The sequence below is a fragment of the Zootoca vivipara genome, chromosome 5 (genome assembly GCF_965207765.1).
Source record: "Zootoca vivipara chromosome 5, rZooViv2.hap1.1, whole genome shotgun sequence".
Lineage (NCBI taxonomy): Eukaryota > Metazoa > Chordata > Lepidosauria > Squamata > Lacertidae > Zootoca > Zootoca vivipara.
Genome location: NC_142588.1, coordinates 96,154,464 through 96,179,986, shown reverse-complemented (window position 1 = coordinate 96,179,986; position 25,523 = coordinate 96,154,464). Strand labels below are relative to the sequence as shown.

General features: G+C 48.9%; 1 protein-coding gene across 5 annotated transcripts in view; it reads left to right on the top strand.

Moving 5' to 3' along the window:
- Nucleotides 1-25,523, top strand: part of LPP (LIM domain containing preferred translocation partner in lipoma) — a 277,203-nt gene that overhangs the window by 32,194 nt on the left and 219,486 nt on the right. Inside the window, exon 1 of one of the 5 annotated variants that reach the window (XM_060274250.2) lies at nucleotides 1,168-1,514. The exons of the other annotated variants lie outside the window; for them this stretch is intronic. Coding sequence (XP_060130233.2) covers nucleotides 1,506-1,514 — 9 coding nt within the window. The 5' untranslated portion in view covers nucleotides 1,168-1,505. Of the gene's footprint in view, nucleotides 1-1,167; nucleotides 1,515-25,523 lie in introns of those variants that run through there. 5 annotated transcript variants of the gene reach the window in all.

The window sequence follows — 25,523 nt, the reverse complement described above, 5'->3', positions numbered from 1 at the left end:
TGTGTGTGTTGGGAGGGGTGGAGGTCTGATTCCCCCCAGCCTAGAACAGCTACACTGGCTTCTGCCCGTGGAGAGCTGGCATTTCTCTCCCAGTGCCAAGCTCCCTGTTTTGCCCGGGTTGAATTTCTGTGAAATGGGGCCTTACAGGGGAGGAGCTGAACTGCTCAGGATACACTGGGTGGTGAGTCACCCCCAATTCTGTGCCTTGATGCAGCAGGCCCAATTTGGGCCCAATGACTAGGCCTGCTCCAAATTGGCACCCTGTTTTTATTATTGTTATGCTTGATAGCATTTATACCTCGCCTTTTCCTCCCAAGGAGCTCAGGGTGGCGTATTTGGTTTCCTTGTTCCTCAACTGATCCACACAACAACCCTGCGAGGTAGGCTAAGCGGATAGGCAGTGTGACTGGCCCCCAAAGTCAGCTCAGTCAGCCCCATGGTCCGAGTGGGGATTTGAACGCTGGTCTCTCCCAGGTCCTAGTCTGGCGCTCTAACCACTACACCATACTGGCTCAGAACATAGCCCAGAGCAGACTTTCACTTGCCCCCTGCCTTTTGCCCCAGTTGGAGTGATTGACCCCCACCCCACTGCCCAGCCAAGGTCCCAGGGTCAGCTCCTGGCATCTTCATGTAGGAAGATAAAACTTTGCTCTTCGTTTTAGTTCCGTCCCCTTGGTGTGTTGAATTGCTGGAAGGGGCCACGAGGGTCATCTAGCCAACCCCTTGCAATGCAGGAATCTTTTGCCCAACGTGGGCCTCGAACCTACGGCCGTGAGATGAAGAGTCTCACGCTATCCCAGATTTCAGCTGTTTGCATCGTTTTGTTCTTTGCTTTGGTAAACCCCTTTCTGGGTCACGTTTGCTGGACCTTGGGAGATGCAAAACGTCCTGAAAATGGAAAAAAAAGAGCAATAAGAAAATGTTTCTGCCACTTTTAAACAAACTCTTATAAGGGCCAAGTGCCCTTGATCCAAATCCTAGTTGCTGGAAGGCGCAGGAATGGAGAGTTGCTATCATGTTGGGAATGGATCCCGTTTGCTGTTTTCCCACTGGGACATCTGGTTGATTCCTACAAGAACAGGACGATGGACTTGATGGCCTGATTCTGCAGGTGGTCCTTATGTCCTTCTGCCAGTTCTGGGAGGTGGAGAGGAACACAGACCTTCATCCCAGAGATCTCTGTTGGATCAACAGTGCCATAATACATTGGGTGGCCCCAGAGGGAGAAACCCCAAAGGACATCACCCCTTTGGGGTTGGCCCCTCAGGGTCTCCAAAGGGTGAAGGCGCTACCCTCCCTTCCTTTGTGTGTTCGGTGTGCGAGCATTTTTGCTCTCTGATGTTATTGTGGAACAAGGGGGTGGGAGGTTTCTGCTGTGGGTGTTGTGGGCAATGACTCACTCCAGAGCCCAGGTGGGTGAGGACCGGGGTTGGAAGTTGTGAAGATGCTCACAAGCCACAGAGCAGGGCGCGCATTGCGTGAGAGACAGCGGAAGGCTGAGTGGGATGGCCCAGGTGATTGAGGGGGCGAGAACTGCCAATCGGGGTGTTTTCTAGTTTCAGACCGGTTTTTTTAAAAAAAAAAATCCGGGTCTTCGATTAAATAGGAAATTCTGTGTGTTGCTCTCGTCGTCGTTTTGTTTTATGCTGGAGTTGTTAATTTGTTTCTTATTTCTTGGATTTGTTTTTATGGAGTCTGTAATTGTTGCGACTTGTTATCTTGTGTGTTACGTGTATATCAGCCTGTTATTTTATTTCATTGTTTGCTCTGGGATTGAAATATTCAGTGGGAAGCAGGTGATAAATATGCACTGGCTGATAAATATGTATCTTTAAGGGCAAAAGCCATTTCAAGATGTCCTGTTTTACCTTTAGGACCCGTAGAAATGGGGGAGGGATGGATTTTGAAATTAAACCAAAATGCAACACTTTGCATTTGAGTTTAATCCCAAAATTTTGAGTTTTATCTTCAAAATGTTGCATGTGAATAGTGAGCTTGCAAAAGCTCCCTAATCAGGCCTGCAGCCAGATATCCTATGGTGAAAGATCTAACCTCAGGGGCTAATCCCACTGTAGTTAGATTAAGTTGTGAGTAGTGCTATATAGGGGGGTGGGAATTTAATTGGATTGGTTAGTTTAATGGTATTATTGATGTATGGTGGCCCGGAAATGAGTTGATTTTCTTTTGCCTAATTTTCTCCCATGTTGTTTTTTTTTTTAAAAAAAAGGTTGAATTTTGTACTTCATAGATGACCTTCCTTTGTAATATTTTTCATGGTTGTTTTCTGTGCTTATTAGGAATTTTCATTGTCTTGTTGCAGCTGATTTTTTAAGGTGCAATGTTTATTTTGGTGCTTAAAAGAGGACACTCTGTTTAGTTGTTCATTGTGTTTTACAAAACGTAGGCACTCCCTGGCATTAAAAAACAAATCAAAACCATAATAATGGCCAAGTGACTGATCACGTTAAAAGTCCCTCCTACAGGAGGGCACCTTCTCATATGTGTATGCTAATATATATATATATATATATATATATATATATATATATATATGTTACAAAACAGCCACTTATCAAACACTCCCCTGCCCCTGTATTTGCCATTTAAGATATTTTAACCTACGCTGCAAACTGCGGAGAGTTTTGTTTTAATGTGCGCAGTACATAAACTGTCCAATGAAATAAAATACATTCAAAAGGTTCTTCCAGCTTAGGAAGTTCCACACATTTCTGTATGGAAAATCACAGGTGGAAGAGGTGAATTCAAGTGTGCTGAAGGGGTCAATGGCTATTGGGTGTCCTTTTTCAGGTGAAGCAATTCTCCCTACGAAGTGGGCAAAGTTGACAAGACTGAAATTGGAATGGCTGTTTTTTGCTTTGTTTTTTTTAATTCCCTGCAGCTAAATGTTGGGGTGAATGTGGAGGAGCCTTTTTTTTTTGGAGAAGCACCCAAGGGGTTTTGATGAAAGTTAGAAATCAAAAGGGCGGTATTTGTTCGGGGTCTGAGGCAGGCCCATCTCTAAGGGTGCATCTCTGATTTTTCTGCACTGGACAGACACCTTCCTCAGGCAGACTGTACAGCAGGCATCTCCAAACTGCGGCCCTCCAGATGTTTTGGCCTACAACTCCCATGATCCCTAGCTAACAGGACCAGTGGTCAGGGAAGATGGGAATTGTAGTCCAAACCATCTGGAGGGCCGAAGTTTGGGGATGCCTGCTGTACAGCTTTTAAAAAAATTCGAGAAGTAGAAGAATGCTAGGACTGCGTCATAAAAGTGAATTATGCTGCGTGTCGGATGTTGTCTAATGAGGTTTACGGTGCATAAGGCTGGTCAGTGGTTTGTTAATGGAGCCATGGATGGCCGGGTGCTGTTGAAAGTATAATCTATCGGAATCGTGTGGATTAGGAGGGATCTGGTGCTTGGCAATGATTTGGGAGAGCTGCGTACTCCCCGCCCCCACAGCCCAATTTTCTATAAGAGGCGGATTCATGCTGCAGTGAGTGAATCTTTTCGTAGGTAAGTCTGTTTGCCTCACATAGTTAAACTGTGGAACTCCCTGCCACAGGAGGCAGTGGTGGCCACCAACCTGAACAGCTCTGAGAGTGGAGTAGACAGATTCCTGGAGGAGGAGAGGGCTATTGATGGCTACTGGCCAAACTGGCTGTGCTCTGCTGCCACAGTTGGAGGCAGCCGTGATTCTGAATTGCTGGAAACCACGGAAGGAGAGAGGGCTTCTTGTGGTGGAATCCCACAGGCAACTGTGAGAACAGGATGCTGGACTAGATGGGCCATTGGCCTGATCCAGCAGACACGTTTTATGTTCTAATGTTCTTATGCAGATAATACCAGACTCTTTGCTGCCTCAGTATGTTTTTAGGTGATTTTCTGCCACCATGAGGACTAGTAACATAAACGTGCATGATGGAAATGGGAAGATCTTGAGATTTCGCTTTTTTCAGATGTAGCATGAGATGGCCATACTTTGCATTGCATGGTGATTCATAGTAAGGCAGATTGGTAAATCCCCACCTCTCCTCCTTTGAGTAGGCGACCCTTTACTGCTGCTGCCCTTTAAAAACGAAAGCAAAATTGCAATTAACCTGCTTAGCAGAGTGATCTCTCAGTTTTTGCCTAGAGGGTGGTCCCATTTATCTTCCTTTTAGTTGCCTCATCCCTGCCATGAGCAACTATTTTGCGGGCAAAGGAAGATAAACTTTTCTAAAGTTGAGTTGTCTCCCAGCTTTGCTGGAAGAAGCAGAGGCCTGAATTGCCCATAAACTGGGCAGCAGAGGGCAAGACTGGGATTCATAAGTGGGGGCCCAGCCAGCTTTGACTGGCCTTGATAGCCATTCCTTTTGGTTGTGTTCTGTCCCCCACATACATGGGGCAGGGAAGTGTCCAGCCTCTCACCGCCAGCCCAAAGAATTAAGAGAAACAATTGATATATTTATGCCCCCCCCACATCTGACTGGGTTGCCTCAGCTAGTCTGGGCGGCTTCCAACATGCAGAAAAACATAACAAAACATTATAGATTAAAAAGCTTTCCTATACAGGGCTGCCTTCAGGTGTCTTTGAAAGGTTGTATAGTTCCTTATTTTATTGACTGGGGGTGCAGTCTAACATTTCTCTGATGAAAATAGAGACGTCCTAAGGAAAAGCGGGACATTCTGGGATCAAATCAGAAACCGGGACGATTCCTGTAAATCTGCAGCTGTCCCTGGAAAATAGGGGCACTTGGAGGGTCTGACATTGAGTGTTCATCCCATCGGTGATGGGACAAGTCTGTCTCTTTCTCTTTCTCTTTCTCTTGTGCTTTTTCCAAAACAGAACATACACTCATGGTCTGAATCAGGGGTCAGCAAACTTTTTCAGCAGGGGGCCGGTCCACTGTCCCTCAGACCATGTGGTGGGCCGGACTATATTTTGTTTTGGGGGGTGGAATGAACGAATTCCTATGCCCCACAAATAACCCAGAGATGCATTTTAAATAAAAGGACACATTCTACTCATGAAAAAACATGCTGGTTCCTGGACCGTCCGCGGGCTGGATTTAGAAGGCGATTGGGCTGCATCCGGCCCCCGGGCCTTAGTTTGGGGACCCCTGAATCCTTGCAAAGACCGCATGCAGACCGGTCTATTGGCCATTAGCTTGTTATTAATAGGATCCACATCTTGGAAGATTCAGGACAGATAGAAGGAAGTCCTTCACACAACGCATAGTGATTGAAGTGGCTCCCACGGCAGGGCCGGATTGAGGTTTGATGAGGCCCTCAGCTCCTGAAGGTAATGGGGCCCTTTATATGTCCAGCTGTCCTTTGTCAACAACAAATTGTCGCTGTTTTTTGTGTTGAATATATGCTATATGGTCATTGGACCTCATAGGTATCTAAAGCCATTTGCCCATGTTGCCGTGCAACCAGTCCATGCAGAATGTAGGCACCCTATATATAGAAAGGAGCAAAGCAGGGATATTTGAGGGAACAGGTGGGGCCCATGACTTAACATCAGAGGAGCCTACACAACACAAAACATTGTTGCTGGATGTAGCTTTTATTTGATTTGTTTTTTAGCTTATATTTTGGAAATGCATACATCTGATTTTTTATTTTTATTTTTTGGGGGCCCCCCAGAGTGTGGGGCCCTAAGCTAGAGCTTGTTTAGCTTTTGATTTTCTGTCTCTCAGTTACATAAAAGAAACTATTCAAAATATTCACCCTAGAATGGCATCCATCTAATCTGCTTTCTGGTAGGCCATGTTTTCCCAATCTGCATAAAAACCATTTTGCTTACAATACGAATGGCACTTGCAGTCGGAACATTGTAAAAAAAGAAGGAATGGGGATTAATGCCAGCGTGATGAACCTAAAGTGCTGTCAGCCCCCAAGACGTGTGTGTGTGTGTGTACAACCAGTGTGATGCATTCCCTGGTTGGCTGATCTTTCCTATAAGTGGCCGGCACCGAGTTCTAGTGCCACGATAATCAGTGGTGGCCGCAATTACCTCCTCCTCCTAATTGTGGATGTGAGGACAGCAAGAATGGCTTTTATGCTCCTGGAGTTCTGTGGTCTTTAATCTCCTTCGTATTATCAGGTGAAAACTGCTCCCAGGCTCCCTGTATTGTCACATTAGCTAGACAATGGCCACTTTTATCATTGCTCCTCTCCTGCAAGATGCACTCACAAATGTTTCAGGTAGAGGGAAGACGGATGAATAAATCACTCCATTTCAGTTTGCCTCTGTCTGTGTTTTCGCCCAGTCTTAAATTCAGTTCTCCACATTTCCACAGCAATTGGCATCCCCCCCCCCGTTTTTTTTCTAAAAATAATCCTCATGGAATCTCTTCTGCAATTTTCTCCTAACAAACACATTTTGCATGCAATTTCCCCCAATATAAACATTTTTTTTGCAAAACATTTCCCCCCAATAGAATGCACTTACGTTTGTTCCCACCTCCATGAATATGTATATTTTTTTAATGCACACTTACTTACTCCCAATTTTAGCACGTATTGTTGGGTTGCATTGCAAAATTCGGAGAATTGCGGTGATTTCAAAGGGTAGCTGTGTTTCGGTTTGTGTGTTGGTTCAAGAGTTGTGAATTAGGTTGAGAGGCAATTGCAGGATAGCATCTTGCTGCCCCCAATTGCAGAGACCAGGAATAGTCGTGGGCAACATCGGATTCGCAGCTGCTACTTTCAAAGCAGAACGTTGCAGCGATGCTTCTGTTGCACACTTCGGGGTGCATGTTTCCTTTAAACATTTTGGAGGGCAGGTGACATAGTGAGATCCCCTCCCCCATGAAGTGGTTTGGAATTCTCTCAGGACATGGAAGGAGTGAGGAAGATTAAGAGTTCTTGAGAAATTGCAGTTACTGTGATTAGCATGCATGCTTGGCTCAGCGGCAGAACATATGCTTGGCATCCAGAAGCGCCTGATTCAGTCATTCTTATTTTTTAAAATAATAATAATAATTTACATCCCGCCCATCTGGCTGGGTTTCCCCAGCCACTCTGAGCTGCTCCCAGCAGAATATGAAACAGAATAAAACATCAAACATTAAAAACTTCCCTAAATAGGGCTGCCCTCAGATGTCTTCTAAAAGTCAGATAGTTGTTTATTTCCTTGACATCTGATGGGAGGGCGTTCCACAGGGTGGCTGCCACCACCGAGAAGGCCCTCTGCCTGGTTCCCTGTAACCTCACTTCTCGCAGGGAGGGAATCACCAGAAGGCCCTCGGAGCTGGACCTCAGTGTCTGGGCTGAATGTTGGGGGTGGAGATGCTCCTTCAGGTCTACTGGGCCGAGGGCATTTAGGGCTTTATAGGTCAGCACCAACACTTTGACTTGTGCTTGGAAACGTACTGGAGCCAATGTAGGTCTTTCAGGACCGGAGTGATATGGTCTCGCCGGCTGCTCCCAGACACCAGTCTAGCTGCCACATTTCCAAGTTATTTTGGGCATCTCTCTGTCTCGAGAGACAATGCAGCGCGCCTTCGGGGGTGAAGTCAAACCCCTGCGTTCGCAACCCTGGGCAGTGTGTCTGGAGTTCCTGGGCTGCCCAGACAATGAAGACTCCCCTCTCAGCCTGGCTGATGTGGTCCAGAGGAAAGCAGAGCAATGTGCTTGGCACCAACTTGGCTGCAGGAGTTGCCAGAAGGAGGCATGCAAGATGCCATCCAACCGTTTTGGGAACTCTGCGCCGAATTTGTCTGGGGTTTCCTCCTGAGCCTTCCAGGTGGATGTGGATTATCGGAAGCCACAGACGGTCAAACTGTTTCTCCAGCAATACTCTTGACTGGGAGCGTAGTCTCTCTCCAGGGGCTCAGGCAGAAACATGACTTGCATGCTGCCTGCTGCCGGATCCTTTTAACTGGAGGTCTTGGGGGTTGGGTTGCAAAACATATCCTCCACCCCCCCCTGCAAGGGATGCAGGTTGGGGGGGGGGAATTCTTCAGGAGCCCCTGCCTGCCAGTGTAGAGAGCACTGGGCTAGATGGACTCAAGGTCTGACTCAGAGTAGGAGAGCTACACGAAGTTCCTATGGCAGAGCCTTCTTAGTCATGGCCCCACAACTCAGGAATTATCTCCCCAGGGAATATCCGACAGCTCCCTTTCATATGGGCCCCGAAACCCTTTGTATTTGGGAAGGCAGCTTTTACGACGGATTTATTCCTGTTTCAGCTAATCATCTGTTTTTTTTACCGCCGTGGCATTTGCTGTGTCTTATTTGCAAGAATATTTCTGCCTCTTTTTCTGGAATGCACTTTCATAAGCCTGTTAAATGCAGGTTATATATAGCCATGGACTGTAGCTCAGCTTTGGAGCAGCTCTTTTGAATACAGAAGGTGCCAGGTTTTTATTTATTTCTTCATTTATTGCATTCACACCCCACCTTTTCCTCCCAACGAGTTGAAGGCGGCATCCGCGGTTTTCTCCTTCCTCATTGAACCCCCCACAACAACCCTGTGAGGTTGGCTAGCCTGAGACGCAGTGACTGGTAGCCAAGCTCACGCCGAGGGAGCTTTAGAGCTTGACCCTCTTCAGCCGCTGCACTGCCCTTGGCATCCCCAGGTACGACTGGAAAAGATTCCCTTCCTAAAATCCCGGCGAAACCCTGCCAGGAGCTAAATGGACCCATGGTTCTTGGCTCCCGTGTTCCTAGAAGTAGCTGAATAAAACAGACCTCCTAGCGGAGCTCACCCACTTCTACTGAAAGCGGGGATCTGTGTTCGAGCACACACACACACTTTTGCAAGGCCACAAACTGCTGCACATTAGGGAGGTCTGAGGTTTGTGGCTTAGCAATACAAGTTAAAAGTCAGGGGTTGGGTAAGCCCCAACCTCCTGCTTGTAATATCCGACGGCCCCCTGAGAGAGGAAATTAGGAGAGGTTGGGGGTAGCTGTGCAAATCCCCCCTCTTGATTTAGCCTTGCAGCAAGAGAGACCCTGCGAGTGCAAAGCAAAGGGGGCTTGGAGTCAGATGTGGGTCAGGCCCCCCTGGAATGCCGATCTTCTTTATTTATTGCTTTGCTGCAAACGACCGCCATAAATGTATATGGCGCTTAGCAAACAGACGAGGGCCAGGAATTCCAGGCCTGGGAAATTTACAGCCCCCAGAGGAGCCCAGAGAGGTAGAGGGAGCAAGAATATTGCTGACGTGCGATAAGAGCGGTTCCTAGTAATGCAGGCTGCCTCCAGAGGGCAAGAGAGGGCTCACGCTGCAGAATGTTATTGCACAGAATAGGCATGGTTCTGGTCCTCATGATCTCAGAGACGGCTGAGCGGCAGCGTTGTCGCTAAGGGTGGGTCAAGAGAGCCTTGGGTTTAAACTGCAATGCAGGATAATTTCAAGGATAAAGTCCTAATTGTAAGAATACAACAGGCCTGCAAGGTAGGTCATTAATGTGGCTCTCATGTTATTTATGGGAGGGCTGAAACAGAGGTGTAAGCGTCCCAGGAGAGCCTGCCGGATCAGGCCAGTGGCCCATCTATTCCAGCATCCTGATCTGACAGTGGCCAACAGGATGCCCTAATGGGAAACCCGCGAGCAGGATTCGAACACAAGAGCCCCCCCTCTCCTCCTCTGGCCTCCAGCAACTGGTATTTAGAAGCTTTGCAGCACCAAAACCACATGTGCCACTCCACACAGAAAGCAAAGATGTCTACGTACAGTTCATCAGCCTAGCCCTCCTGCTGACATGCTAGTCTTCTGCATGCAGGGATCTTTGGAAGAGAGGGCTACCAATGGATGCCTGATCCATAGAATCATAGAATCGTAGAGTTGGAAGAGACCACAAGGGCCATCCAGTCCAACCCCCTGCCAAGCAGGAAACACCATCAAAGCATTCTTGACATATGCCTGTCAAGCCTCTGCTTAAAGACCTCCAAAGAAGGAGACTCCACCACACTCCTTGGTAGCAAATTCCACTGCCGAACAGCTCTTACTGTCAGGAAGTTCTTCCTAATGTTTAGGTGGAATCTTCTTTCTTGAAGTTTGAATCCATTGCTCTGTGTCCGCTTCTCTGGAGCAGCAGAAAACAATCTTTCTCCCTCCTCTATATGACATCCTTTTATATATTTAAACATGGCTATCATATCACCCCTTAACCTTCTCTTCTCCAGGCTAAACATACCCAGCTCCCTAAGCCGTTCCTCATAAGGCATTGTTTCCAGGCCTTTGACCATTTTGGTTGCCCTCCTCTGGACATGTTCCAGCTTGTCAGTATCCTTCTTGGACTGTGGTGCCCAGAACTGGACACAGTACTCCAGGTGAGGTCTGACCAGAGCAGAATACAGTGGTACTATTACTTCCCTTGATCTAGATGCTATACTCCTATTGTTGCAGCCCAGAATTGCATTGGCTTTTTTAGCTGCTGCATCACACTGTTGACTCATGTCAAGTTTGTGGTCTACCAAGACTCCTAGATCCTTTTCACATGTACTGCTCTCAAGCCAGGTGTCACCCATCCTGTATTTGTGCCTTTCATTTTTTATTTGCCCAAGTGTAGTACTTTACATTTCTCCCTGTTAAAATTCATCTTGTTTGCTTTGACCCAGTTGTCTAATCTGTTAAGGTCGTTTTGAAGTGTGATCCTGTCCTCTGGGGTATTAGCCACCCCTCCCAATTTGGTGTCGTCTGCAAACTTGCTCAGGATGCCCTCAAGCCCATCATCCAAGTCATTGATAAAGATGTTGAATAAGACAGAACCCTGTGGGCTCCTTATGTTCTTAATTTCCTTTATATCCGACTCGTCCTCCGAGGGAGCTGGTGATGATGTGCACTGCATTGTTCCCCTTTATCCTCCCAGCAACCCTGCGAGGTAGGCTTGGCTGGGATGTGACTGCCCCAAGGTCACAGTGTGACCGAGGAGAGACCTGAACCCTGCTCTCTCTGGTCGCAGCCTGAAACCGTGACCACTATACCACGCTGCCTCTAGCAGGCTCCTCCCCACATCCCGTGACCCTTATTTCACTGAGGGGGTTCCCCTGCAAGAACCACAGACGTGGCAATGAGGGGAGATGGGGGGGGTGTCGGGGGTGTCCCTGAGACGTTTGACCTGGCTGCTTGAACTTCCTCGACAGCTAGATGGTAGGCAGGGAAGCCCTTTCAATGATCCACAAAGCCATCATTATTTAAAACCCAGAAGCCCACATGCTCCCCTGCCTTTCCTTCTGCGGGATTTTCTCATTTCCTCAAAAAACCGCCCGAACTGGTCTGCTTCCTTGCAAAAAGGAGAGAACGTCTCCTCGCCTGATGGAACAAGGCAGTTAATCCATTGCATGAGGGAGGGAGAGCCCGTAGGGAAATATATCAAAAATTAAAAAAAGCAATAATAATCTGGGGATCCTGCTCGTCAGCTCGTCTCCATAGGCTGCAGCTCTTTCCCATCTGCAATGGAGATAACAAGGCCTTTGGTTCTTTTGCAGCAAAGGGATGTGAGCGTACAGGCTGGCTAGCTCTCTCTCTCCCTCCCTCCCTCTCGACCTCCCTCAAAATAAATCCAGCTCGGAGGGATTGCGCTCTCCGCACGGCCACCTGAGAGGCCTTGCCGAGAGCCTCAAGCAGCGTTGAGCGTGCAAAAAAGAGTTAGCCTGTCAGGTTTCCTTGCTTTTTTGGCAGTCTGGGCTGCCACAACAGCTTTAAAAATAAAATAAAGTAACTTGGTTGATATGACGCTTGGCTTAAAATTTATCCCGTGGGGGTGTGGGGAAGTGCAATGCGAATAGGAACAAAAGTCGGGCAACACAGCAGCGGGGGTGTGAAAAATGGCGACTTTGTTTAAAAATGAAAATCATAGTTGGGATTCTAGTCCTCCTGGTGATGGAGGGATAAAGTATCAGACCTCACCTGGAGTACTGTGTCCAGTTCTGGGCACCACAGTTCAAGAAGGATACTGACAAGCTGGAACGTGTCCAGAAGAGGGCAACCAAAATGGTCAAAGGCCTGGAAACGATGCCTTATGAGGAACGGCTTAGAGAGCTGGGTATGTTCAGCCTGGAGAAGAGAAGGTTAAGGGGTGATATGATAGCCATGTTCAAATATATGAAAGGATGTCATATGGAGGAAGGAGAAGGATTGTTTTCTGCTGCTCCAGAGAAGCGGACACGGAGCAATGGATTCAAACTACAAGAAAGAAGATTCCACCTAAACATTAGAAAGAACTTCCTGACAGTAAGAGCTGTTCGGCAGTGGAATTTGCTGCCAAGGAGTGTGGTGGAGTCTCCTTCTTTGGAGGTCTTTAAGCAGAGGCTTGACAGGCATATGTCAAGAATGCTTTGATGGTGTTTCCTGCTTGGCTGGGGGTTGGACTGGATGGCCCTTGTGGTCTCTTCCAACTCTATGATTCCATGATTCTATGATTCTAAGTATAGGGTTGAGGCTGCAGTTGAGGGATAAGGGGCAGCAAAGGCTTCTTGAGCCAGATTCAGTTTTAAGGTGGTGTGGTGTCCAAAGGTCATGGGGAAAGTTAGCAACTTAGGGTGACCTGCAAGGGTGAGTCACAAATGTTGGTGCTAGGATTCAGATTCCGTTTGCGCTTATCGGCACTTTTCGAAACAGAAAACCAAACTGAAACACGGCCGTCCTTTGAAATTTGCACCTCTTCTGAATTTCGCAACTTGCTTCTCCTCTGGACAAAACGATGCGTGTAGAAAAATGTCTGTATAGTGCTGAACAAGAGATAGAAAACGGCGTTGCATCTTTGCGATTGCTTGCAAAACTGGGCCTGGCAGGCAAAATGGCAAAAGGACATTGAGAGAAAGCCGCACTGAAACATTGCAGACTTTTGTGAGGGTTTCTCCTTTTGAGAGAGAGAGAGGAAAAAAATGCAAGCTGATGTGGAAATGTGATGAGAAGTGAACTGGCGCCTGGTAAAAGGAGGAACTGAGCAAAACCCAACCTGGCAGGTTCATCCGTCCTTAGGGAGGGAATCCTTTGTTTGAAGAAAAACCTGCTCCTTTCCTTTTCCCTTATGAGGTACCCAAGAGACCTTATGGAGTCCTTACGTAGGTTCTCTATCGGTAGGAGAAAATAACAGAGGCCAAGCAGAGAATATTGAGAAGCAAAGCAGCTAGTAAGCCTGAACTTTATTAAACTGTTGCAATAGGGTCCTGCTCTCACCCCACCAGGGCCGTCTTAAGCCGTCCGGCGCCCTCCCGCCCTGTTTCCCAGCGCGGTTGGCAGGTGGGCGCCGTGCACAGGGCAGCTGCCACAGGCACTGCTGTGTGGCGGGTGGGCGGGCAGGCACAGCGCGGTTGCCGTGGCGGGCCGGCATCGTGGTGCCCTGCGCCACCCAGCTTGCACGTAGGGCCGGCCCTGCACCCCACGCAGGGAGGGAGGAGAGGAACCCAGAACAATGGTGTCCAAGCTCTTATATAGACTTTTGAAATTGCCTCCTTTGTAGCTCAATACCACCCCCCCCAAAAAAAATCATACAGAAAGAGGTGTTCCCCAGCAGAAATTTGAGAGTGTTGCTTGTCTGCCAGGATACCAGATAATGCCTTATCTGATTGCCTTTTCTGGGTAGCCTGGCCATTCCTTGGAGATGGTAAATACAGTCATACGGTACCTCGTGTTGCGTGAGGTTCATGTTGCGTCTTTTCGGCTTGAGAACGTGGCAAACCCGGAAGTGTTTCGCCGCATGCGCACACGCAGAAGCGTTCTGTGCTTATGCAGAAGCACCGCTCTAGTTGCGGACTTTTTGGGGTGAAAATGAATCCCGGAATGGATCGTGTCCACAACTAGAGGTACAACTGTACTTAGTTCCTGAATCTCTTACGCATCTTGAGAGTGTGCTCAGCTTCACAGATACCTGCCAGACTGTATTTGCAGGGAGAGGTAAGCCCCTACAGGCCAAAAACCATTGCAAAGCTTTCCCCATTTCCTTCCTCCTTGCAGATAAATATTTGAGGTCAATTTGGGAGAGTCAAAATGGCTTCAGGATTGTTCTCCAGTACTATTTCAGAAACGTGGTTTATGCACTTATGTATGTGTTTGCCTTGTACATTTATGAACATTTATTATATATATATAAGACCTTCGAACTCCTATAACACCCTCTTGTTATGAGCAAAGGTTTTTGGATTGTAGCTCAGGCGTAGGCTGGTCTGCCTTCTGCTAGAAGCTGCTAACTCTTGGAATCGCCCCAAATTTCTGTTTGGTCTGTTTGTTTATTCGGCCTCAAAAGTCCACCCCAGTTTTACTGCCTGCGTACGTAATGTGGAAGGCTGGGACAAGGTGGCAAATCGAGGGAGGGAAGGAATCCCGATAGTCCTGGCTACCTGGCCCTTGCAGTAAGAGCAGCACCTGGCCAGGTGGAGGAAAAGCAGGAGGCAAGGGTGGAGGTTTCAGGTGTGCTGCCGTGCCTGGATCAGTGGCTTACCTGGAGAGAGCAACAGGGATGCAGCAGCTTCTGCAACAGATCTGGGGACCCTTTTGCAGCCCGAGGGCCGCATTCCCCCATGCAAAAGCTTCTGGAGGCCACATGCAAATGGTGGGTGAGGCCAGAGGCCCACCTGGAGTCCTGTATCCCATTTTGGACACCACAATTTAAGAAGGATGTTGATTAGCTGGAAGGTGTACAGAGGAGGGCAACCAAGATGATCAAGGTTCGGGAAACCAAGCCTTATGAGGAACAGTTGAAGGAGTTATGGATGTTTAGCCTGCAAAAGAGGAGACTGAGAGAAGCTATGATAGCAGTCTTCAAATATCTCCAAAGCTGTCCCATGGAAGATGGAGCAAGCTTGTTTTCTCCTGCTCTGAAGGGTAGGACTCAAACCAATGGCTTCAAGTTACAAGAAAGGAGATTCTGACTCAACCTCAGGAAGGACTTTGTGACAGTAAGAGCTGTTTGACAGTGGGACGGTCTCCCTCGGGAGGTGGTGGACTCTCCTTCCTTGGAGGTTTTTAAGCAGAGGTTGGATGGATGCTTGAGCTGAGATCCCTGCATTGCAGGGGGTTGGGCTAGATCAGGGTCCCCAAACTACGGCCCCCAGGCCGGATGCGGCCCAATCGGCCTCCCAATCCGGCCCGCGACGACCCCCGCCGCCCGCTGCCGCCGCCCGCTCTTACGGCGTGCGGCGTGGCGACGATCTTAAAAATCGGCAAAAAATCGCCGAAAATCCTTTGTGCGCATGCGTATGGGCCTCTCCCGACCCAGAAGAGGTCATTTCCGATGCACTTCCGGGTCGGGGGAGGCCCATACGCATGCGCACAAGCGATTTTCGGCGATTCCCCCCCCGCCCGTGTGCGTGTGCGCACGGGCGCGCACTCCCCCGCCCTCCGGCCAGCTGCGTGCGCACTCCCCTGCCCTCCGGCCCACTGCGCGGTAAGTCTGGGGACCCCTGGGCTAGATGGCCCTTGGGGTCATTTTCAACTCTACAGTTCTATGCTCTCCCCCGCGATGATTGAATTCCTGACACCTGGGCTCCAATGTGTGGCGCTGGGCTCTACGCAGCTCAACAAAGTGGTGCAAAATGAGCCAGGAGTTGGGTTCAGCTGAGATATTGTGCCAAACCGTAGTTAGAGAAGCCTAAACATGGTTTGGTTCCATGTTGATCTTGGTCCGGTCCGCCTTGGGATCTGCCAACAAATCAGGAGCCGGAAACAATTTTCGAAGAGGATTTGCAAAGTTTAGTGTAGGCCAGGATTGGCCAATGTTTGGGGCACTGTACTGTCTAGGGAGTGATGGGGATTGGAGCGCAGGATCTGGTGAAGCCTGGTGCGGCTCTCCGTGGCTTAGGGGGGAAACGCAATAAATCCCAGGTCAGTCTTGACTCCTGCCATTGGAGGTGTCTTGTCCAAGAAGGCCCTCCACGGCCGCTTGCTGGAGGGTGGGCCCTTGACCCTTGTTGACCCCTGGTGCCGTCCTTGGGCAGCCGAGCCCCCTCCCCTGTCTAAGAGACAGGACATCTCTCTTCCTCCTGTCAACAAGATATATGCATCTCCCTCCCTGACCCCTTTAGGGGCTTTGCCAAGGAGGATGCTTCCAGTTGTGCCTCCGGGTCTGAACTCAGCGGGACCCCCTCTGAAGCCCCTGTGCTGCAGATTCGTACAACCTGACCTGCGTCGGCTGCAAATGTTGTACATCTTATCTGCGCTCCCTGGCTGTGCGCAGATCTATATATAACTCTCCTCGGTGGGAGGTATTTTGGCTGATACACTCGCAGCTATGATCCGCGGCGAGAGATTTAAAAATATCTCGCTGAGAGCACACGGTGACAGAAGCCGTCGAGAGGGCTGTGCATGGCAAAGACCGCAGAAAGAGGCTCATGAAAGGGAGGAGAGGGAGACGGCTTGTTGCTATCACTCTCTGCATTTGTCTCCTGGATTGTTTGCTACTTTTCTCCCCTGGCAAAGCTCCTTGTTTTTCTCCTGCCAGAAACGTTTTGTGCTTCCAGGCGGTGGGGGGGGGGAGCAGCTGTCTCTCTTTCCCTCCCTCCTAATTCCCACTTCACTGGTTCTGATCTCGGTGGGCAGTGTTATAGGCAGTCTCTCTGGAGCCAAGGAAACCCCGAGAGGGTGGCGCATGGTTTGATAAGGGTGCACCCAGCCTGATAAACCTCTCCAGCTAGAAGGACGGATCGGTTTTCTTTCCAGAGACCTGGGAAGTGGGTCCTTCTGCCAAAGATGGCTTGCTTGCTTCAAAGCAGCACATTCTTAGGGCATCGGTGTTTGAGGAAACAGGGCTCCCTAAGCTCAGATAATTCCAGGCAGAAGGCAGTTCGGATGCACTGGGCGCAACCCTGGAGAGTGCGCATAGAGAGGCTCAAACTACACGCAACATTCATCGCATGTTCTTTCCACCCAGGCACCCCTTTTAGTGTGAATCCATGATGATTTGTGCTCATGATGGTTTCGGGGTGCTCATACACGATCCCACTTTTAGTTCCGTTTGCAGCCAGCCGCAAAAGTTTTGGGGCTTTGTTTCCATCCAGTGTGTGCCCCGTGACGTTCTGCTGAAACCCCATAACATTGCATAGCACAAATGCGGGGGTTTCGGTCCCACTTTCGTGGTGCTATAGCGTAAGGCAGCACCCCCTGCAGGAACTATAATGTGTTAACATTGGGGAAGCGTTGCAGAAGAAATAAATAAAGCGGAATGATGTGTGGACAGTCAGGTATAAATCCCCACATGTGCGCTACTAATTGCATCCATGACAGGTGGAGGAATATACCTGCAAGATCAAAACCAGTTGCGCCCCCCCGGTCTTTCTTTCTACCCCCAGGGCAGCCACCAAGGCTGCAACCTCCTGTCTGGGTGACAGAGGGTGTGAAAGTAGTGGTTAGAAGTTAAGAAAAAAAAACACAAAACCCTGAGAATTAGTTAGCGTTACGGCCAGGTCCGATTGTGAGGGGACAAGTGGGATGGTTGCACAGAGAGGGATAAAACCATTGGTGTACCTTCCAATTCTACAATTCTGTATGTTTCTTTAGATTTGTCTCATGTTAGGATCTTGAAACTGAGCCCAACTCATTTCCAGGGCTCCCCGTAAGCCATGCATCTTGAACCCGGGGCTTCACCTGCCATGAACTCTGGGCTTTGGGCTTGGAGTCTCATGGACTTAACCCAGAGAGTTGCCCGCAACTGTGTCTCTGTGCTGCTGAGAGCTCTTTTTAAGCATAGATACTTTTTTTTTGCAAGAGAGCCAGTATAGTGTAGCGGTCAGAGTATTGGACGAAGACCTGGGAGGGACTTGAGTTCGAATCCCCCACTCGGCCATGAAGCTCACTGGGGTGACCTTGGGCCCCTCCCTGCCTCTCAGCCTAACCTACCCCACAGGGTTGCTCTTGTGATTAAATGAGGAGGTGGAGAACCATGTTTGCCTGACCTTGAGCTCCTTGGGAGGACCCAGGTGGTGCTGTGGGTTAAACCACAGAGTCTAGGGCTTGCTGAGAAGGTCAGTGGTTCGAATCCCTGCAACGGGGTGAGCTCCCGTTGCTTGGTCCCAGCTCCTGCCCACCTAGCAGTTCGAAAGCACATCAAAGTGCAAGTAGATAAATAGGGACCGCTCCGGCGGGAAGGTAAACGGCGTTTCTGTGCGCTGCTCTGGTTCGCCAGAAGCAGCTTTGTCATGCTGGCCACATGACCTGGAAGCTGTTTGCGGACAAACGCTGGCTCCCTCGGCCTATAGAGCGAGATGAGCGCCGCAACCCCAGAGTCGGACACGACTGGACCTGATGGTCAGGGGCCCCTTTACCTTTACCTTTACCTAAATGCAATGGATGAATGAATGGGTCTCTAGTAAGGAAAAGGAAAGGGACAACATAAAACGGAAGTGACCCCATCCGTGGTCTAGTAGAGAGATGCTGAGAGTCGTGGCAAAGGTGGTGTGTAGGGAATAAATGGAACTGGTGGGCCTCTCTTGATTCAGCTCAAAGTTGTGCTTCGGTTGGGCGTGCCTTCCTCTGCCTCAATGACAGCCTGCTCAAATCCTCGAGGACTCATTTTTTAAAAAAATATATAATTTTTATTAGATTTTCAGCTTTACAATTTCAAATACTCATTTAAACAACCACAAGGGCCATCCAGTCCAACCCCCTGCCAAGCAGGAAACACCATCAAAGCATTCCTGACATATGCCTGTCAAGCCTCTGCTTAAAGACCTCCAAAGAAGGAGACTCCACCACACTCCTTGGTAGCAAATTCCACTGCCGAACAGCTCTTACTGTCAGGAAGTTCTTCCTAATGTTTAGGTGGAATCTTTTTTCTTGTAGCTTGAATCCATTGCTCCGTGTCCACTTCTCTGGAGCAGCAGAAAACAACCTTTCTCCCTCCTCCATATGACATCCTTTCATATATTTGAACATGGCTATCATATCACCCCTTAACCTTCTCTTCTCCAGGCTAAACATACCCAGCTCCCTAAGCCGTTCCTCATAAGGCATCGTTTCCAGGCCCTTGACCATTTTGGTTGCCCTCTTCTGGACACGTTCCAGCTTGTCAGTATCCTTCTTGAACTGTGGTGCCCAGAACTGGACACAGTACTTCCCTTCTTCTCTTTCCATGGTTCATTTTACATACCATAAATCCCTGCATATTTTACATAAACTAAACCATTCAGTATTCTGTTATTACATCCACCCAAACTTCTTTACCCTGTTGAATTTATCTTAATGCTGCCCACGTTGTCAAGTGTACATGATTCCCCCCCCCCAACATATTCAATAAACATTTTCCTTGAGGACAGCCCCAAAGGTTGAAGGTTCAAATCATCTTCTGGCTCCCAAATCCAGCTCACTCTGTTGCAAGCATGTCACAGACGCTACCAGAGATCTGGGCATCCGTGAAAAATTTGAGGTGGGTGAAAAGACGACTCCTGGCACAGCCAGGGGCACGAGCTAGCCGTGGCGTGAAAAACGAGCCCAGGGCAGAGTCGGACGAGAACACCTCAGTCGGAGGCCCCGTGCGACGTTGCTGGGCCCCCTCTCCTGCCATGCGCCCGCTTTGGAAGCTGTCGGCAGCTGCGAGACCCAGAGCACATCTTGTACATTCCCCTGGCTTCTCGGAGACCGTGATGTAAGCCTCCTGTCCCCAGCCTCCGTTGTAGGAAGGCACGGGATGAGCTGGAGGAGACGAGAGCAGTGGCGGTTTTATGTCCCCCTGCCGGGCGTCTAACGTAGCCGGCACTTAATTATGGCGGCACCTGCTCCTCTTGCTCAGTTTGCCCCCCCCCCTGGAGCGAGATGTTGTGGGCTTGTTTCGCCAGCCCGGAGGCGCTGCCTGTAAACAGGACGGGCTGTGGGGTTTCCGCTTAGCCTTGTCGGTGTAACCTTAGACCCTTCTTCCCAGGGAGAGCTGACACTTGAAAATAATCCCTCTCGTCATGCGCCTCGCCTGAGCTCATCTCCAGAGATGCTTCTGACCTTGTTCACACCAGCGGAAAGGCGCCTTCGCTGGGGGCTTAGCCCCAGAACCTATTTGCAACGGGAGGGGCCAGGTCTGCTCTGTTTAATATAAGAAAAAAACTGCTTCTCTTTCCTGGTCGGCCTGTTAATGTTTGAGTACTATGGTGAGACTCCTTCTTCTAAAATCTAAAACTAATAATCTTATAATAATATTTTTTTATTTGTACCCCACCCACCTGCTGCCCATCTAGTCCAACCTCCAATTTACTATGGTTTAGAGAAGGGTGGATCTGTCAATTTCGGTTTCTTTTCAGTTTCTCACCCCCCCCCCAAAATATTTAGTTTTCTGCATTTGTTAGTGATACTTCTTGTTCTTTAAAAAATCCTCACGAGAACCCACCAGCATTTCACTGTGATATGTCTTGTGGTGTACACTTTTTGTATGCGATTTTCCACAATATACACTTTTTTGGGGGTGTGTGTGCAAAATATTTTCCCCTGCCATAATGCACATTTGTATGTTATTTCCACCAATACACTTTCACCATGTCTATTCATTTTTGTAAACATTAACTGGCTTGAGAAATGCATAGCCAGATTTGGAGAAATCCGGATGCCTATGTTAATTAAGTCCAGTCGCAAATGACTCTGGGGTTGCGGCACTCATCTTGCTTTACTGGCCGAAGGACCCGACGTTTGTCTGCAGACAGTTTTCCCAGGTCATGTGGCCAGCATGACTAAGCCGCTTCTGGCAAAACCAGAGCAGCGCACGGAAACACCGTTTACCTTCCCAACGGAGCGGTACCCATTTACTTGCACTTTGACGTGCTTTCAAGCTGCTAGTTGGGCAGGAGCTGGGACCGAGCAACGGGAGCTCACCCCGTCACGGGGATTCGAACCGCCGACCTTCTGATCGGAAAGCCCTAGGCTCAGTGGTTTAACCCACAGCGCCACTTGTGTCCCTTCTGCAAAGTGGATTGCTTTCCCTTTAAATGAGACAAATGTCCAATTTCTCCATCCTTTTCCGTGATGGCAAGCTGGACATGAGCTCAAATGCGCCCTTCCGAATTTTCTACCCTTGCATGGCTGCTGTCACTTCTTGGCCCGCCAGACCTCTAGCCCCAACCAAACAATGTCACTACGAAGAAATACTGTTTGTTTGCTCCGCAAGTGTCTAAACCAATTCTAATTCCATGATAGACGTGATACCTTTCAGATGCCTCGATCTCAGGAAGGGGAGGCTGTGCTTTATTAAAGTCCTCTCTATATTGGTTCTCTGTAGTATCATATTCCATGCTCATTATCGACCATAGACTCATAGAACTGGAAAGGAACCTCAGTGGTCATCTAGTCCAACCCCCTGAAATGCAGGAATCTCAGCTGAAGAATCCCAGACAGAAGGCCACTCAATCTCTGGAGAGTCCACCTTCTGAAGGAGTCTGTTCCCTGATCAGCTGGACTGCTCAGTTGGTTTGAGTATGGTGCTGATGATGATGCCAAGGTTGCAGGTTCGATCCCCGTTTGGGACATTTGCATATTCCTGCTTTGCAGGGGGTTGGGCTGGATGATCTTCAGTGTCCCTTCCAACACTTATGATTCTATGGTTCTCCTATCAAAGCAGCTCTCACAGTCAGAAAGTTCTTCCTAGCTGGGATCTCCTTCTGGCCTTTGGAGCAGCAGAAAACCAGCTTCTCCGCAACCCCACAATCCCATTTGACAGCGCTCCAGATCCTGGAAGATGCCTACCAGCTCTCGGCCTCCTCTTCTCCAGGCTAAACATACCTAACTCCCTCAACCATTCCTCATAAGGCTTGGTTCACATGTCAGTAACATGACACAGTCTTTGGGACCTAAGCGACTTCCAATTGGGCCGAGTGGAGTTTCTGATTCCTTGTCCCTTCTGGACACCCTGTGCTCTGCGAGGTGACAGGACGGCCAAATGTAGCTGGGGGGGGGGGGGTTGAGTTGAGAACTTAGAAGGGAGGGAGACCAGCCACCTTCCTGTGTGCACAGAAATAGCATTCAGTCTCCTCTGCAGCAGGATCCCTCTGGATCCAAAATGTTGGGAATATTCAGCGTTAAAGAGAGACACGTTTCTGATGCTGTGCGTTAAACCATTGGCTCAACTTCTCTAGAGTTAAGTACATAAGGGAGCCAAGTAGCTGGGACATGGCTGGCTGGTGGACCAGAGTAGATCTGCTGGGACCCACTTTTCCGGGCGCAGACTGAGCCATTCCTCTGCCTCCTTCCTCAAAGGCAAGGCTGGAATCGAAAATGGGACTATAGCATGGTGGGTGGGTGATGGGGGCACATTTGCCATCCTGGCAATTTGAAAAGGAGCCTTGAAAGAGACAACAGTTATCTTAAATTTAGACTCCCAATTTACATTTCTGCAAGAACGAGCTGGCGTTGAGAAACCAAGAGCAATAGAAACGTATTTCTCAGACCGAGATCCAAAAAAACAAATAAATCAGCGTGAATAGCCTGAAAGTAAAACTGGCCGGGAGCCAGTGGGAAAACCAATTTGGTTAGTGTTTTTCCTCTCCTCCCCAAATTCCCCAAATTCTTGAGGCTGAAAGGAGAAGAGAGAAGAAAATAAGAAATCAAAAGAGCTGAATTCAGAGGGAGGGGGGAGACATGCGGAAGCCCCGTGTGGGAAAGTTCTATACTGTATTTCATTTTGTTTCTTTCAATACAGCTGCGTTTCTTCCCAAGCACCTAACTCAGATTGCACATAGCATCCTACAAACAATTGAGTGGACTCGATCCGCCGGGCGCGTCTTTTGCACAAGCCCTTGCAAGTTGCTGGGAATTGTGCAAGTCCTGGTCTGGGGCCCGTGTTGCTTCTAAAGAGAAATAAAGTTGAGGACAACTTATGGTCTAAACAGGGAGGTTGTTAGGGAGTGAGAAACTGAATCCCTAGTTCCTCTAAACTTTCCCATAAGTACATGTTTGAAGTAGAACCATTGTTTGGGGGATGCCTCCTCTTAAGACTAGAGCTGCCATGTTTCGTGACTTCTGTTGCATTAAAAAAATCGAGTGGCGAAAGTAGATGAGATTGCGAGCCTGTCCTCTTGCTTGTTTTGTTTTTCGTCTGCTGCGTGGATGCCTTGGAAATGAAAACATTTCCCTGACTGCAAAGGCATTTCTCGGCTCGCTCGCCATGAGGCCAGCGACACTGGGATGCTTTGAGCCTGGCTGTTCAGTTCGTGGAAAACAGGATCGAGTTTCGCCATGCCTGTCTCTAGTAAACACATTGCTCGCCTTTCTGGAAGCTGCTGGGACTCAGTACAAGGCCAACTTTGTACGTTCCTTGGGGGGGGGGCGAGAAGTGGGGGCGATAATGCAGCGGTAGAGCATATGCCCAGCCTCCAGAAGGGCTCCAGGTCCTCAGCATCTCCAGTTACAAGGCTCAGGGGAGGGTCCTTACCTGCCCAAGACCCCAGAGAGCCGCATTAGACCATGCGGAGGTGGAGGAGCCCTGACTGTAAAAGGCAGCGTCGAATGTTCATACTTCACGGTTTGGAAAAGCACCAAAGTATGTCCGACCTCCTTTGCAGCGTTGCTGGAATTGTGCAAAGTCACTGTCTGACTTGAGTTTGCGATGAATTGCTGGCTGGCTTTCCTTGCTTCAAAATTCAGGGAAGCGATTTGCACGTATTTCTGCTGAGCGACCCCCAACATACCTGTGGGCACATTGCGGGTCATGCTCATAGCTGCCAAGTATCCCGTATCCGCCGGGAAAACCCCTTTTTTCTTACTGTTTCCCGGCGGTATCCCGTTTGGCGATAAATCCCGGCATTCTCCCTTAAATTCGCTTCTTCCCGGCGGCCATTTTTCTGGTGCCGCTTTGCCCTTCTATGGGCATCAGAAAATGGCGCTGTCGGCGCCGGAAGTCACTTTTACGTGTTTCCGGTCATGCGCGGAAGCGACTTCCGGCGCTGGCGCCGCCATTTTCTGATGCCCATAGAAGGGCGAAGCGCCACCGGAAGTTGCGCCACGCAACTTCCGGTCATGCGCGCGCTGCCGATCCCGGATCTTTACGACCCGGACTTGGCAGCTATGGTCATGCTCAGTGCGCACAGTTCCAGTGGCACTCAGGGGGAAGGGGGCTCGCTTTTGCTCCCCCCTCACCCCAAATCCTGAGCTAGAACACCCCCAAGACTCTCCTGCGGCTACAGATGGATGTCTTGCCTTTGGGGGAAATTTGTGCGGCGTTTTAAGACATCATTTCTAAAATGAGGCATCCTAGGGCTAACGCCCCGATCTTCGGGAAGTTGGGCATGCTTGCCTGAGGTGTTTCGGCTTCCGTTACCTATGGGTTCAGGTCAGCAGGTGTGTGTGCTGGCATGGAAAAGAGAAAGTGGGACTGAGCCCTGGCTCAAGCTGTAGCACAGTGATGGCAAACCTATGACACCCGTGTCGGACGTGACACGCAGAGCCCTCACTGCTGGCATGCGCCCCATCGGCCCATTCACGCTGTTGTTGTTCTCACGCTACAGCTTGTCTCCGCTGTTAAAACCCAGATCCTTTTTTTGCTGCTGTTGTTGCTGGTAGCCAGAGATTGGTTTTTTAACCCTTTCTGTGCTGTTTTTTTCTGGCACTTTGGCAGACGATGATTGGGTGTAACAGCGTTCATTTTTAACCCGTTCTGTGCTGGGTTTTTTGGCGCTTTGGCAGACTATGTCGGTGCTGCGTGTTAGTTCCAGCGAAGGTATTATTCGGCATTTATTTCTGTTCTCTCCCCCCCCCCAAAAAAGCGCAGCAGCTTTTGCACCCCTCCAAAAACCCCTCCAAAACTTTGGTCAGTAGCTCCCCCCAAAAAGCTCAACAACTCTGGGCACTTTGTGATAAATAAGGGGTTTCTGGTTTGGTTTGGTTTGGTTAAATAATTAGTTTCTGGTTTATTAAATACAGTTATATATTACAATTATACATTTTTGTTATTTAAACTATAAATATCGTGAAATTATGGGTTTTTTCTCGAAGTGACACACCACCCAAGTTATGCTTGGTTTTTTGGCGAATTTTGACACACCAAGTCCCAGTTTGGTTATGTGAAAAGGTCATCTCACTGGGGGAGCTTCTATGCACATTTCTGCATGTGCAGCCGCCATTCATTTCAGGGGGAACTCATGAAAATGGTGGTCCTGATGTATTTACCTGGCCATATACTCTTATTCAGTTTCTGGAAAGGGTTGATTAAGGACTGCCGGGATTTGGACCCCCGAGAATCTACTCTTAACAATGCAGGCTGCTAGTCCTAGTTTGAAACCAGGAGGTGGTGCCTGTGAAAGGTTAAGGCAGTGTTGCCAAATGGTTCCAGACCCTTTTAAAATATCAGAGTTCAAAATAAATCCCATAACTTTGGTGATTGCTTTGCAAACAGTGGTTTAATAATTTGCACGGCACATTTTGACCGAGGAATTTGGAGCTGGATTTGGTGGTTGTCTATTGTATTTTCCTTAGGAATCGCTATCCTTTCAGGCTTAATAGCTTATTGTTGAGGTCTGCTGTAGTCAGAGCTTTTTATATTCCTTGCATCTGTTCTCCCAACACGTGCTTCAGATATTGTATTGGGGGGGGGGGAGGGAGGCTTTTGTTTGAAAAATGCCTAGCCCCTTATATCATGGTCTATCACTTAACAAAAGTTGCAGGTAGCTGTGTTGGTCTATT